At 44.0% G+C, this 16,336-nt stretch overlaps 1 protein-coding gene across 3 annotated transcripts in view; it reads right to left on the bottom strand.

The window, feature by feature from the left end:
* Positions 1–14,512, bottom strand: part of LOC114602873 (transmembrane and coiled-coil domain-containing protein 4) — a 36,724-nt gene extending 22,212 nt beyond the window's left edge. For 2 of the 3 annotated variants that reach the window (XM_028741603.2, XM_028741601.2), the window contains exons 1-3: positions 14,365–14,512; positions 3,705–3,892; positions 1,477–1,651 (exon numbers count right to left, since the gene is read on the bottom strand). In XM_028741603.2, the coding sequence (XP_028597436.2) occupies positions 1,477–1,651; positions 3,705–3,880 (351 nt within the window). In that variant the 5' untranslated portion in view covers positions 3,881–3,892; positions 14,365–14,512. The remainder of the gene's footprint in view (positions 1–1,476; positions 1,652–3,704; positions 3,893–14,364) is intronic. The other variant, XM_028741602.2, reaches the window with a different exon arrangement.
* Between the last annotated feature and the right edge of the window lie 1,824 nt (positions 14,513–16,336).

Raw genomic sequence — 16,336 nt, 5'->3', positions numbered from 1 at the left:
TTATCTCCAGCTTGGACCACTGCAATGCGCTCTACGTGGGACTACCTTTGAAGGTGACTCAAAACTGCAATTAATCCAGAATGCGGCAGCTAGACTGGTAGAGGAAGGGATATGCGGACTACGTGGGGCTACCTTTGAAGGTGACCCAGAAACTGCAATTAATCCAGAATGCGGCAGCTAGACTGGTAACTGGGAGCGGCCGCCGGGACCACATAACACCGGTCCTGAGAGATCTGCATTGGCTCCCAGTCCGTTTCCAAGCACAACTCAAAGTGTTGGTGCTGACCTTTAAAGCCCTAAATAGCCTCGGTCCAGTATTCCTGAAGGAGCGTCTCCACCTCCATCATTCTGCCCAGACACTGAGGTCCAGCTCTGAGGGCTTTCTGGTGGTTCCCACACTGTGAGAAGTGAGGTTACAGGGAACCAGGCAGAGGGCCTTCTCAGTAGTGGCACCCACCCTGTGGAACACCCTCCCAGCAGATGTCAAGGAAATAAGCAACTATCTGACTTTTAGAAGACATCTGAAGGCAGCCCTGTTTAGGAAAGTTTTTAATGTTTAATGCTGTACTGTTTTTAATATTTGGTTTCGCCCAGAGTGCCTGGGGAAACCAAGCCAGGTGGGCGGGGTATAAATAAATCACCATCATCATCATCATCATCATCATCAGGGACCATTCAGAGTAGTTCAGAAACAAGCTAAGCAACCACTTGGCTTATGCGTTGTTAGTCTTAAGTTATTTTGGGGAAAAGCCAGCTTTTTCTAACAAGAGGTCAAAAGCTACATTACTAAAAGTTCGCAGAGGTCCATCTTGAATAAAATCAACTGCGTATAGCTGGAAAACTAAATATTTTTTCCTTCTCACTTTCTTTCTATTTAAGAAGCATAGCAACTTGTCTGCAGATTACTAAAGCGCAAATAGGTGGAGGAACTGCCCGGAGATCCTTCTGGTTAAGTCAGGCTCAGCAGCAGCAAATTTTTGCCAAAGCATTATAACCTTTTCTCGACTTCTTCACAGTGGTGCTAAGCAGAGAATGTGGAGATGGAGTCGAACCTGTTAGGATATAGTTCCGTTCCACCTTAAGAGGAACAGGCATGACTGTTGTGTGTCACATGCCTGTTTACTTCCAGCACAGGCTTGCTGGGAACTTCCGTTTGTATATTCCTTTTGCTTTATCTGCTGTTTGCTTGGACACAAAGAGAAGCAGACATGTTTTTCCTTTGTTCCTGAACTATGCTGAATAAACGCCTGTAAATAATGCTTACACATGTCTCTGTCCGCCACTTCCGTTGTGAGAAGATTTATTTACTCTGCTGATAGAGCGTGCCAAGTCTCTAAAGGTATCTGAGGATTGTATCGCTGTTTGATGCTGTTCCAAGGGAGACCGGAGTTCGCCCGGCTGCCGGCCGATGGCTGGAGCCAGCTGGGGGCCTGCCTGATGCTCCCGTCTCCCCGGCAGTATCCCAACAGAACCTACCTGTGTGATGATGCTGGGGTCGTCTTTCATGAGCGGCTCCTTCAAGAGGATCTGAGCAAAAGTCTCCGTCCCTTCACCCCCCAGACCACCGACAAACGCCAACATAGCAGGCAGGACGGCGTCTGAAAGCTGCAGCCATTCCACCAGGCTCTCCACAAAACCTGTCCTGTATGGCCTTCAAAACATACACAACAAAAATGGTTAAGCAAGCAGGGCCCAAGCACAAAAGCAACTCTCCCCTCCTGCCCTTTCCAACAGCTGGTATTCAGAGGCAGGGCTGTCTCTGACTGCGGAGCAGAGCAAAAGCCATCCTGGCTAGTAACCATTGATAGACCTCTCCTCCTCCATTAATCTTCTTTTGAACCTTGTTTTCCCCTGCTCTGGAGGGTAGGACTCGAACCAACGGCTTCAAGTTACAAGAAAGGAGATTCCGGCTAAACATCAGGAAGGACTTTCCGACAGCAGGAGCTGTTTGTCAAGTGAAACGGACTCCCTCGGGAGATGGACCCTCCTTCCTTGGAGGTTTTTAAGCAGAGCTTGGACGGCCATCTGTCAGGGATCTTTCAGTCAAGGTTCCTGCACTCCAAGGATCCCTTCCAACTCTACAATTCTATGATTCTATGATTCATCCAAGCTGGTGGCCATCCCTGCCTCCTGTGGCAGGGAGTTCCACAGTTTAACTCTCTGCTGCGTGAGGAAGGGCTTTATTTCATCTGTCCTGAATCTCCCAACACTGAGCTTCATTGGACAGCCCCCAGTTCTTGTCATACGAGAGAGAGGCAGAAAAGCTTCTCTCTATCCAGTGCTTCTGTGATGCGTATAATTTTACAAATTTCATATATATGTGTGTGTGTGTGTGTGTGTGTAAGTGTATATATATACATATATATATATATATGTATATATATATGTGTGTGTGTATGTGTATATATATATATATGTGTGTGTGTGTGTGTGTGTATGTATATGTGTATATATATGTGTGTATATATGTATGTATATATATGTATGTGTATATATATGTATATATATATGTATGTGTGTGTGTGTGTGTATATATATATATATATATATAATTATATATATATAATTATTAGTTTTTTAACAGACCATTTTCAACAGTAATTAAACATACTTTTAGAACTTATTCAATTTTTTGACTTCCATCAATTCTGTCTGAAAATTTTCCAATCTAATCTCTCAGTATACATTTCTTATCTTCCCTGTTACAATTAAAACTCAAAACCAATATTTCTATTCTTTATCTCTTTGTAACACTTCATATATTTCACCTTATAAAACTTCTTGTAGTCCTACTAGTGTAATTTGTTGAATACAATTGCTCTTCAAATAGTTCATATACTTCTTCCAATCTTCTGTAAATCTCTGGTCCCGCAGGTTTCGAATCCTTCCTGTCATTTTGTCCAATTCTGCATAGTCCATTAATTTTGTCTGCCATTCTTCTTTCATAATTTTACAAACTTCTATCATGTCGCCTTTTCCCTGCCTTTTCACTAAACTAGAAAGCCGCAAGCGACTTTGAGGAAACAACCTTTCCTCAAAGGAGTCGCTCCATCTCCTCGATCATTTGAGTTCTCCTTCTCTGAAGCTCCTTCTCCCCTCATTATTTTCACAACCCTGCAAAAAAGGTTAGGTGCGGAGATAACAACGGCATCAAGTTCACCTTGGGGAGCTTCCTGGCGGAGTGGGGATTCTCCCCAGCCTATGGCATGGGCAACCAATGCGGTGCCCTCCATTAAGTTGTAGACTACAACTCCCATCAGGGATGCGGGTGGCGCTGTGGGTTAAACCACAGAGCCTAGAGCTTGCCGATCAGAAGGTTGACAATTCGAATCCCTGTGACGGGGTGAGCTCCCGTTGCTCGGTCCCTGCTCCTGCCAACCTAGCAGTTCGAAAGCACGTCAAAGTGCAAGTAGATAAACAGGTACTGCTCTGACGGGAAGGTAAACGGCGTTACTGTGCGCTTCTCTGGTTCGCCAGAAGTGGCTTAGTCCTGCTGGCCACATGACCTGGAAGCTGTACGCCAGCTCCCTCGGCCAATAAAGCAAGATGAGCGCCGCAACCCCAGAGTCGGCCACGACTGGACCATTGTCAGGGGTCCCTTTACCCTTTACTTTACAACTCCCATCATCCCCCTTCATGCAGTCAGGAGGAACAAGTACAGAACAGAGCAGAACCTGCATTCTCTCCTTCGCTTGAGCACCTACCTTTCCTCTTCCTCGGGAAACAATGATGCCAAAGAGACAGCGCAGAGGGCCGCGTAGGCAAACTTCCCCGGATCGCCCAGCTGCCGGCCCACGCATTCAGACACCTCCTCCTTTTCTGGCTGTGGCTGCGCCAATCTTCCCCAGGGCCTCCACCGCTGCTGGCGGTTGGCTGCCATTTTCACCAGCTGCTGCAAAAACCAGAGATATGTACAGGGAATAAACATGCAAGAGAATATATATATACACACGAATATACAGTCGTACCTTGGTTCTCGAATGTAATTCGTTCCACAAGTCCGTTCGACTTCCGAAAACGTTCGAAAACCAAGGTGTGGCTTCTAATTGGCTGGAGGAACTTCCTGCACTCAAGCAGAAGCCACGTCAGACGTTTGGCTTCCAAAAAATGTTCAAAAACCGGAACACTTACTTCCGGGTTTTCTGACCTTCGGGAGCCAAAATGTATGAGTACCAAGGTGTTCAAGAACCAAGGTACGACTGTATCTAAAACTTTTCTCTATCCATGCCATGGGTAGAGTCCTGGAGGTGAGCCAACCCTAATACATAGAGAGACCTCTACTGGGTCGATGCATTTGAGAAGTTGTGGGCCCCCTTTATGAATGCTAATATTACTGGGATAAAGGTGCTGTCCATCTGTACATGAGATTCATTTTTCAGGGTCTTGCTGGTGGAACTGGAATCTGCCTCAACATAAACCCAATGTGCTGTCCGCACTGGGCTGCAGAAGTCTCAAAAAGCGCACCCATGCTCCAGAACTGCCATGGGATTACAGAGCCTGTTTTGTACTACGTTGATTGCTTTAAAGCTGTCAATAAACTTTCTTCCATATAGCTGCAATGGAGAAAACTACGCATTGTCTGACATTTCGATAAGGACATGCCTTTATTACACATATAGTGGAACTGTCAATTCCAAGACAGCCATCGTCACGAGCCTAGCAAATCTGACAATCAAATCACACTAATATTCTTTCTTTATGTGAAGACGACTTTAAATCTCACTGTTTTTCCTTTCATGACCTGGACTTTCTTACTTGATCCAGATGTAACTGTACTTATTTTAGCTCTTTGTTTTCATAGAATCATAGAATCATAGAGTTGGAAGAGACCACAAGGGCCATCGAGTCCAACCCCCTGCCAAGCAGGAAACACCATCAGAGCACTCCTGACATATGGCTGTCAAGCCTCTGCTTAAAGACCTCCAAAGAAGGAGACTCCACCACACTCCTTGGCAGCAAATTCCACTGTCGAACAGCTCTTACTGTCAGGAGGTTCTTCCTAATGTTTAGGTGGAATCTTCTTTCTTGTAGTTTGGATCCATTGCTCCGTGTCCGCTTCTCTGGAGCAGCAGAAAACAACCTTTCTCCCTCCTCTATGTGACATCCTTTTATATATTTGAACATGGCTATCATATCACCCCTTAACCTCCTCTTCTCCAGACTAAACATGCCCAGCTCCCTTAGCCGTTCCTCATAAGGCATCGTTTCCAGGCCTTTGACCATTTTGGTTGCCCTCCTCTGGACACGTTCCAGTTTGTCAGTGTCCTTCTTGAACTGTGGTGCCCAGAACTGGACACAGTACTCCAGGTGAGGTCTGACCAGAGCAGAATACAGTGGCACTATTACTTCCCTTGATCTAGATGCTATATTCCTATTGATGAGGCCCAGAATTGCATTGGCTTTTTTAGCTGCCGCGTCACACTGTTGGCTCATGTCAAGTTTGTGGTCAACCAAGACTCCTAGATCCTTTTCACATGTACTGCTCTCAAGCCAGGTGTCACCCATCTTGTATTTGTGCCTCTCATTTTTTTTGCCCAAGTGCAATACTTTACATTTCTCCCTGTTAAAATTCATCTTGTTTGTTTTGGCCCAGTTCTCTAATCTGTCAAGGTCGTTTTGAAGTGTGATCCTGTCCTCTGGGGTGTTAGCCACCCCTCCCAGTTTGGTGTCATCTGCAAATTTGATCAGGATGCCCTTGAGTCCATCATCCAAGTCGTTGATAAAGATGTTGAATAAGACCGGGCCCAAGACAGAACCCTGTGGCACCCCACTAGTCACTCTTCTCCAGGATGAAGAGGAACCATTGATGAGCACCCTTTGGGTTCAGTCAGTCAGCCAGTTACAAATCCACTGAGTGGTAGCATAGAAAAGACCGCATTTTACCAGCTTCTTTACAAGAATATCATGGGGCACCTTGTCAAATGCCTTGCTGAAATCAAGGTAGGCTACATCCACTGCGTTCCCTTCATCTACCAGGGTTGTAATTCTGTCAAAAAACGAGATCAGGTTAGTCTGACATGACTTATTTTTCAGAAATCCATGCTGACTATTGGTGATCACAGCATTCCTTTCTAGGTGCTCACAGACTGTTTGCTTAATGATCTGCTCCAGAATCTTCCCTGGTATTGATGTCAGACTGACTGGGCGGTAATTATTTGGGTCCTCTCTTTTCCCCTTTTTGAAAATAGGTACATTTGCCCTCCTCCAGTCTGCCGGGACTTCGCCTGTTCTCCAGGAATTCTCAAAGATGACTGCCAGTGGTTCTGAGATCACATCTGCCAGTTCTTTTAATACTCCAGGAATTCTCAAAGATGATTGCCAGTGGTTCTGAGATCACATCTGCCAGTTTTGTATGTGTTCATTTCCATCTGTTGTCATAATTGTTCTCTGTTTTATATACGTTATAAAATGAAATTTTAAAAACTCTTCACCTCCCCCAAAAAACAATTTTCCTTAAAAAAAAAGGCTTGTTCTAGGTGAGACCATAGATCACATAATTATAGCAGAGCAGATTTTTGACTGAATGTTGGCAGGGGTTTCTTGATGGCTCGAGTGTTTTGATGGAACCAGTAACTTTACAGTTTGTCTCATCCTTGGTGGCGGTCTCTGAGCAGAGCGGCCAGACGGATGTGGCACAGGTTCGTGATCCAATAAATGAAGACTGCAGTGATGTTGGCCCCCTCCCAATCTATGAATTCCAGACAAGATGCTCAGAGGGGTCTTGGCTGACAAGGAAGCATGCAAGCAAAGCATTTTAAAACTGACAGAATGGAACCTACATAGCCCAGCTCAGTCTATCTTCTCCTCTTAACAGGGAGTAAGGTTGTTGTTGTTATTAAAGATTATTATTTCTTAGAAATTATACACCACACAGTTGCAAAAAAAAAAAAAAAAAAGGTTTACAAAAACGATAAAACAATAACATTATCAGCAAGTAAGGTAAAAGGTAAAGGGACCCCTGACCATTAGGTCCAGTCGTGGCCGACTCTGGGGTTGCTGCGCTCACCTCGCTTTATTGGCCAAGGGAGCCGGCGTACAACTTCCGGGTCATGTGGCCAGCATGACAAAGCTGCTTCTGGTGAACCAGAGCAGCGCATGGAAACGCCGTTTACTTTCCTGCTGGAGTGGTACCTATTTATCTACTTGCACTTTGACGTGCTTTCGAATTGCTAGGTTGGAAGGAGCTGGGACCAAGCAACGGGAGCTCACCCTGTCACGGGGATTCGAACTGCCGACCTTCTGATCGGCAAGTCCTAGGCTCTGTGGTTTAACCCACAGCGCCACCCGCTTCCCAAAAGTAACTGTAGGCTAAAAACTAGCATCAACTTTTTAAACATCTAAAACTCTGGAGAGCCGCTGCCAGCCAGTGTAGGCAGTACTGAGCTAGATGGAGCAAAAGTCTGCTCAGTATAAGACAGCATCCTATGTCTTGAGAGAAGGGGCACAGAATAATGCAGAAGCTCCCAGGTTCCGTCTCCAGGTAAGGCTGGGAGAAACTCCTGCCTGAGAGTCTTGAGAGCTGCTACCAGTCAGTGGAGACCGTACTGTGCTATATGGACCGATGGTCTGAGTCTGCATAAGACATCTTCCTAAGTCCACTTCCTCTGCCCAGGTATGCCTCCTTTTACAGACCAACCTTCCTGCTTCCTGGAGAGAGGCGACCTTGAGCATCCTGCAAGCTCCTATTTCGTTTATTTTCATTCTCCTCTTTTCTTTTTTAACGACCTCCCAGTTCTTGACATTAGCCTGAAAGACAGCTTTGCGTCCTGATAACGCAAACGTCGCCCACAGTAAAAATTAAAAGGTGTGCCGCAATCTCGCCTGTGTGTACACACACACACACACACACACACACACCCCTTTACGGCATCAAATCCAAACAGAGGATTGTGCAAGGACTTGAGACTGACTTTAAGAACCTGCAAAACTCTGTTCCTCCCCTGCTCTACATTTCTCTCCTCCCATTGAAATATTTCCAGCGGTATCTGAATCCCAGCGGGTGCAGACAATGCTGAGATGGACCAATGGTCTAGCTCCTATGCTCCTACGAAATTTGGGGGCTAGGTTGCAGAGTTGCCCCCCTGCCTTTTAACCAAGCAAATTATAAACCCTTCGGCCTGTTCATCACATCACCAGAGGGAAATATGTGCAATATCAAAGAGCTTCCTTGCAGCTGCACTACCGATTACTAGGGACTAGTCGCATCATTTCGATTTTTTAATTTGGAGTTGCGGAGGAGGCAAACGCCAAGTGGCGGCTGGTGCCCACTGGGCAGGTGGCAGGGAGGCCGGAGTTGGCGCCAGAGCCAATGGCAGGTAGAGCAAAAAAAAATCTAGTTCTGTCCCCTTCCTCCAGGCGAACATTGTAAGGGCAATACTGAGATTAAGGGCCCTTTTAAAATCCTAAATAAAATTTTATTTATGTTAAGTGATGGATTAATATGTTTAATTCCATAAGGTGAAGATCTAAGGATGTTAATGTTTAAGTTAAATTTCATAAAAATTGGGATTTGGAAAACCGTTAAAAGGACATGCAATGAAATTCAACCAAGGGGAAGCGAGGAAGGCACTTAACAAAGTCAATAACTGTAATTTTCAATAAGGCTATGATTTTTGTTTGTTTGTTTTGTGTGTTTGTTTGTTTATAATATTGTGAAAACTAATGAATTTTTTGAGGGGGGGAAAAGGAGATTAAGGGCCCTTTTAACCCCCAGGGAGCGGGCAAATAAAAGTTCCCTGCCACTATTTAGCTGACCCTAGCAACACAGAAATAACATCGAAAGCTGCCTTATATAGAATACGAACATTGGTCCATCTAGTTCAGTACTGCCTACACTGACTGGCAGCAGCTCTCCAGGGTTTTAAGTAGGGAACATTAACAGACTACAGTGGTACCTCAGGTTAAGTACTTAATTCATTCCGGAGGTCCGTTCTTAACCTGAAACTGTTCTTAACCTGAAGCACCACTTTAGCTAATGGGGCCTCCTGCTGCTGCCGCCACGCCACCACCGCACGATTTCTGTTCTCATCCTGAAGCAAAGTTCTTAACCCAAGGTAATATTTCTGGGTTAGGGGAGTCTGTAACCTGAAGCATATGTAACCTGAAGCGTATGTAACCCGAGGTACCACTGTACTGGGAGATGCTGCCCTACCAACTAAGCTAACAGCCTTTCCAAGTTTGTCTTGGAGGGAGTTTTTTGATCACCTGCTTTTGAGGCACGAGGGAGGCTATGAGCAATTGTTGTTGTTGTTGTTTAGGCTGCTCATGTGATTTTGAATCAGGATCGGGGCCAGGAGGAAGAGAAGTGAAAGAGGAATGTAGCGATACTGCAAAAGGGGGGAGGAAATCATATAACCTCGTGAAAAATGTCCCATGGCTGCTCGTGATTAGCTGTAATAAATCTGTTCCCATCCTTTAAGGCAGGGGTGCCCAAACTTTTTTCAAAGAGGGCCAGATTTGATGAAGTGAACATGCGTGAGGGCCGACCAAAGTTTTAACCCAAACTTTTTTTTAGGATTTTACCCCAGGACGTATCCTGCCACAGGGGCCGGATAAAATCGGATTAGGCCCCCGAAACAGACTTTGGAAATGCCTGCTTTAAGATTAGCCTCTGAAACTCACTCCCACAGGAGGCAGGGGTGGGCACCAACTTGGAGCACTTTGAAGGGTACTGGACAATTTCACAAACTAGAAGCCACCAGTGGCTACTAGCTGCAATGGCTATGCTCTGCCTCCACGGTCAGAGGCAGCAATGCTAATAATAATAATAATAATAATAATAATAATAATAATAATAATAAATTTTTATTTATACCCCACCCTTCCCAGTTCAAAAACCGGGCTCAGGGCAGCTAACAACAAATTTAAAACACTTTAAAACACTTAATTATAAAAGCAGCCTAAAATACAGTATAAAAACATAGAATCATAGAATCATAGAGTTGGAAGAGACCACAAGGGCCATCGAGTCCAACCCCCTGCCAAGCAGGAAACACCATCAGAGCACTCCTGACATATGGTTGTCAAGCCTCTGCTTAAAGACCTCCAAAGAAGGAGACTCCACCACACTCCTTGGCAGCAAATTCCACTGTCGAACAGCTCTTACTGTCAGGAAGTTCTTCCTAATGTTTAGGTGGAATCTTCTTTCTTGTAGTTTGGATCCATTGCTCCGTGTCCGCTTCTCTGGAGCAGCAGAAAACAGCCTTTCTCCCTCCTCTATGTGACATCCTTTTATATATTTGAACATGGCTATCATATCACCCCTTAACCTCCTCTTCTCCAGGCTAAACATGCCCAGCTCCCTTAGCCGTTCCTCATAAGGCATCATTTCCAGGCCTTTGACCATTTTTGTTGCCCTCCTCTGGACACGTTCCAGTTTGTCAGTGTCCTTCTTGAACTGTGGTGCCCAGAACTGGACACAGTACTCCAGGTGAGGTCTGACCAGAGCAGAATACAGTGGCACTATTACTTCCCTTGATCTAGATGCTATACTCCTATTGATGAGGCCCAGAATTGCATTGGCTTTTTTAGCTGCCGCGTCACACTGTTGGCTCATGTCAAGTTTGTGGTCAACCAAGACTCCTAGATCCTTTTCACATGTACTGCTCTCAAGCCAGGTGTCACCCATCTTGTATTTGTGCCTCTCATTTTTTTTGCCCAAGTGCAATACTTTACATTTCTCCCTGTTAAAATTCATCTTGTTTGTTTTGGCCCAGTTCTCTAATCTGTCAAGGTCGTTTTGAAGTGTGATCTTGTCCTCTGGGGTGTTAGCCACCCCTCCCAGTTTGGTGTCATCTGCAAATTTGATCAGGATGCCCTTGAGTCCATCATCCAAGTCGTTGATAAAGATGTTGAATAAGACCGGGCCCAGGACAGAACCCTGTGGCACCCCACTAGTCACTCTTCTCCAGGATGAAGAGGAACCATTGATGAGCACCCTTTGGGTTCGGTCAGTCAGCCAGTTACAAATCCACTGAGTGGTAGCATAGTCAAGACCGCATTTTACCAGCTTCTTTACAAGAATATCATGAATAACAATAACATGAATAACAATAAAATTCAAAAATCAATTAGATAATCCACAGGGCTAGCTGGTTGAATTGGTCCTACTTGGGCCAGCAAGGAGGTCAGGGGAGAATTAGCTGTGGGGTCTCAGAGTGGGTGATCTTCATAAAAGGGAAGGGGGAGGGGAAAGAAGGGAAATAAAAGGCTGAATTCAAATTAAAGGCCAGGCGGAATAGCTCTGTCTTACAGGCCCGACGGAAGGAGGTTAAATCCTGAAGGGCCCTAAATTCTGAACACCAGTTGCTGGAAACCACAGGATGGGGGGGAGCTCTTGCATCTGGTTGGTCACCATGAGAACAAGATGCTGGACCAGATGGGCCATTGGCCTGATCCAGCAGGATCTTCTTATGTTCAGGCACAGCAGAAACTGACAATGCTTTCCTTTCACCTTCAAACGAAATGGAAAAGATACGGTGGGGTTAAGGTGCCTAGACATAAGAAGAAAAGGGGTCAGGATGGGATTGTGCCTGTGGCCCATTGCAAAGTGTGGACCAACATCTAGGGCAGACCCTCCAAGCGCCCCTATTTTCCAGGGACATCCCTGATTTAGAGAAGCCATCCCAGGGAGAAGAGTCGGTGGAAGAAGATTGGAAGAAATTTAAAGACTATTTACAGAAATACTGCAAAATTAATGAATGATGTTGGATTGAAGTTAAGAGGTTTTCAACAGTAATGTTAAAAAGATGTGCAAAAATGGATTGTTAACAGGTGATAATTTAAAGTTATAATATATTAAGACTAAAGATTAGGATAAAAACAAAGAGGGAAAGGATTTGCTGAACCAACTAATTGAATTGGATACAAAAAAGGGAGGTGTGAGGAGGTCCGGGGAACAGGCAAATGAAAGATTGAATTGTTTTTAACTGTTTTTACTTTGTATTTTTTCTTTTTCTTTTTGTAATATTTTGAAAACCTTAATAATTTTTTTTTTAAAAAAGAGAAGCCATCCCAGTTTCTGATTTGATCCTGGAATGTCCCACTTTTCCTTAGGATGTCCCTATTTTCATTGGAGGAATGTTGGAGGGTATGGAGTTATCCGACCCCATAGCCGTCTGAAGGCAATCCTGTATAGGGAAGTTTTTTTTAATATATATTTTAATGTTTTTATATGTGTTGGAAGCTGCCCAGTGTGTCGGGTATAAATAGTAAAATTATTATTTTCATTGAAGAAATGTTGGAGGGTATGCTAAGGCAGGAAGAGTGGCTGGGGTAACCCAGCCAGATAGGTGCGGTATAAATAATAAAATTATTATTATTATTATTATTATTAAGATTGTCTTCTCTGGGGTGCAGCGGTGACGTTCAGAGTAGAGTGGGAGAAACTTACAATTCCCCAAAGGGTGGAACACATCTTAGCTGAAGTTCTAATTACAGGGCTTTAAAATTGTACGTGGGATTTCAGTTATATAGCAGGTAAAAAGGGGTTAGGGGGTGGGGGCTTCTGAGGAATTTATTCTTCATGGGACAATAGCAGTGACTGAAAGCACGCTCCTATTTTCAGCGGTGAAAAGTGTGCCAATACCACCCCCCGCCCCCAGTCCATGAATCATCCTGTCCTATCCATGCCTTTGTTTTATTTTTAAAAAGATTTAAGAGGGGCATTGTGTCTGGATCCATCCATCTGTCCATCATGTCCGCAGCAGAAAATGGAAGGGTGGAAATTGAAGGCTCTTTCTTGCCGCAGACACCATATAGTGATCAATAGGGAGTAGTCACATCATATTGCTTTTGTTTAATATACAGTGGTACCTTGGGTTAAGTACTTAATTCGTTCTGGAGGTCCGTTCTTAACCTGAAACTGTTCTTAACCTGAAGCACCACTTTAGCTAATGGGGCCTCCTGCTGGTGCCGCGCCGCCAAAGCACGATTTCTGTTCTCATCCTGAAGCAAAGTTCTTAACCTGAAGCACTATTTTTGGGTTAGCGGAGTCTGTAACCTGAAGCATATGTAACCCAAGGTACCACTGTATATATCAATCAATCAATCTTTATTACGGTCCAGAGGGTCCAGAGACCCAACAAATCATTACAAAGCAATGCACAATTCATACAGCCTACCTCCAGGTTAAACAAGCATTTTGTTCAAAAGATAGGAATCATTGGTTCTTGCAACCACTGATAAAAACTTTGCCACTGCTAATTTTCTAGCATTTGTCCGGTCTTCCAATAGAAACCTGACATAGTGAGCCTATGATTTTCCCAGGAAAGGTACCAGCAAGGGTAGTATCAGATCAGCCATGGCTTGCTCATATTTTGCACAGTGCAGCAAAATATGTTTTATGGAATCGATGTCTTGAGCACACGCGCAAAGTCTGTCCTGGTAGGGAACTCCTCTCAACCTGCCATCCAACACTGCAGAAGAAAAGACGTTTAGTCTGGCTTTGGTGAAAAGCCTTCAATAATTTGGTACTGTCAGGTTTTTAATATAAGATGTTAACTTAAAGACATGCCCATATTGTAGTCCTACTGCCAGCGGACTACAGACTGCGTGTGATCGAGATCGCAAGTCACTGTGTGCATTATCCCATAATCTTTGCTTTAACGTCTTTAGGGCGCCTTCATAACCCAGGTAATACAGTTGGGGGGGGGGGTGACAGACCGATAGAGGTGGCTTTTCTAGCCATGGTTTTCTGCCATTTGCTGACAAACTCCTCATTGGTCAGGTGTTGGTACAAACCCTTCCCTAGATCAAACACTGAAATCCTGAGCCAATGTTTATATATATATATATATATATATATATATATATATATATATATATATATGGGGGGCGTTGGAAAGAGAAGCTCACAGAGCAACCTGCTGACTTTTGGAGCCTCTTACTATTTATTTATTTTTATTTATTTACTGAATTTATATACCGCCCTACACCCAGGGGTCTCAGGGCGGTCCACAGAATAAAATCTAGATACAAATCTACGAAACACATAATAATAATAATAATAATAATAATGATAATATAAAAAAACCAACAACCCAATAGCCCTGTCAGTGGGAACAGGAATGCCTTTGCATTTACACCAGAATGTCCTGAAATTGATGCAAAAGGGGAGGAGCAAAATTATTGTATTTTTTGTTTCTTAAGCCCCACCAAATGCAATTGGTAAATACCATTTGAAACCCACCACCACTCCCCTTCTTTATCCCTCCTAATATTGGGGGGATAGAAAGTCTCCTACAGTCCAACTTATTTGGGGGGGCAGCAGAAAGCCACGCCCCCACCCCTCAATATTTTTTACAGGAAGTTTTCCCCCACTCCACCCCGCGTCTAAATCCTCTCCCCTCTGCCTCGAAACCCCACCTGGCCGCCCTCGAGGTGGAAAACGGCCGCATCCAGACTCCCGACTCGTCCCCGCCTTCCCCGCGACGTCCGCCGGCCGAGCGATCACTCCAGTCCGAGGCTTGTAAAAGCCGGCTTAGGCCCCTCGTATGCCGACAGCTGCGCCAGAGCGCTACTCTGAGAGGGCACTTCCGGCAGGAGGCTGGCGTAAGCGGCACGCGAGGGAGCGGGAGGCTGCGCAAACTTCGTAGCAGCGAACGGAAGGAGACAGGCTCTCAAATCTGGACGCCAGACTTGGAAGCGCTGACTTTGCCTTCCGATAGTTTCATTTTTGGGTGGGCGGAGCATGCAAAAAGGGCAAAAAGCTGCCTCTTATTTCGGGGAAGGGAATTCTCAGAGGGGGTTGCCCAAGATTGCAAGAGTTTGGAAAAGCTTTTTGAAAAATATATTTTAATTGGAAAAATTAAAAAACATATTTTAATAACAATGAATATATATTTTAAAAATAAATATACCGGTATATAAAAAAATCATAATAAATTTTTTACATTTTTTTCCATATGTATTTTAATCCGTTATCTGCAGATTAAGACGTTGCACAGTGCTCCTTATTGAATGTTTATTTAAGGTAATAGCATGTTTTTCAAAAGTATAAGCTGCACGGTGAAAATATGCCTTTTCAACGATGCATCACTAAAGATTACTTAATAGTCCCTATACATGTTTAATGTGCTTACGGAAATTGCCGTTACGTTTCCATAACTCATTAATAAATATAAATATTGCTGTGTAAGTGTTAAATCACAACCTAATCGCTCTTCAGTGTAAGAAAGACTTCTATATTATTTTCCCTTTCTCTCTTCCTTATTTTTTAATTTAAGAAACAAATAATCTATCCTTTTCCTGGGATTTCTTTTTCAATTTATTGTATTAACCGTATTCCAAGTAAAAGGTAAAAATACTTAGATGACCTCCCCCACATGATAATAAATAGATAAACAGGGCTCCCTCTTTAAAAACAGCAGTGAGGAACCTTTTTCAATCTGAGCCACATTCTCTTCATGGGAAGCTTCCGGGGGCCACATGTCAGCAGAGGGAGGGGTAATAATAATAATAATAATAATAATAATGATGATGATGATGATGTATTATTTATACACCAAGCATCTGGCAAAAGCAGGCCCAGTAAGACAGGCTTGAGGGGCCTCCATTTGTTTTCTGGCCTTGAAGTTTGGCACAGGATGGTGATGTTAATCTAGGGGGGTTTGTGATGTGCCCATATAATAACTATATAGAGATATCTCAGGAATAACCCACACAGGTCTGTCTGTCCTAGCCAGCATTGCTCTTCTCTGGCAGACAGATTTCTTTTTAAAAAAATTATCATCCTACCATGGTGAGATATTTCGCATGCATTTCTATTTAAATCACAACCATTATTTTAAATTGTTCACCTGCAAATAAATGAGCGTGTGGGACTTTGTGCAAATCTGCCGCCCCACCCCCCATGATGCAATTCCTCATTTTCCCAATGCAGAAACAGTCACATTGCCTATATACCGTATTTTTCTCGCCATAAGACACACCTGACCATAAGACACACGTAGTTTTTAGAGGAGGAAAACAAGAAAAAAAAATAATCTGAACGAAACAATGGATGTATGACTTTTGTGGTTCATGCTGTGGCCACAGACATGTGATCTTATGGTGAATTTGGGGTGACCCAATGCAAAAATCCTGAGGATCCATGTGGATCCGTGCTTTGTAACCACATTTTTGCACCATTGCAGCCCCACGCAACAGTGGATGTGTGATTTTTTTGGTGCAGGCTGTAGCCATGGACATGCTATGTGATCTGATGGTGAATTTGGGGTGACCCAATGTAAAAATCCTGAGGATCCATGTGCTTTTACCTCCCCCCTCCCAGGCAGCCTCCGCTAGCCTCCCTTATCTCTCTTCCAATCCCACCAATCAGCTGTTTCCTTTCAACACT

This window comes from Podarcis muralis, chromosome 7 (genome assembly GCF_964188315.1).
Source record: "Podarcis muralis chromosome 7, rPodMur119.hap1.1, whole genome shotgun sequence".
NCBI classification, from domain to species: Eukaryota; Metazoa; Chordata; class Lepidosauria; order Squamata; family Lacertidae; genus Podarcis; species Podarcis muralis.
Note: the sequence above shows the minus strand (reverse complement) of the source record. Positions and strands in the feature narration are given on the sequence as shown.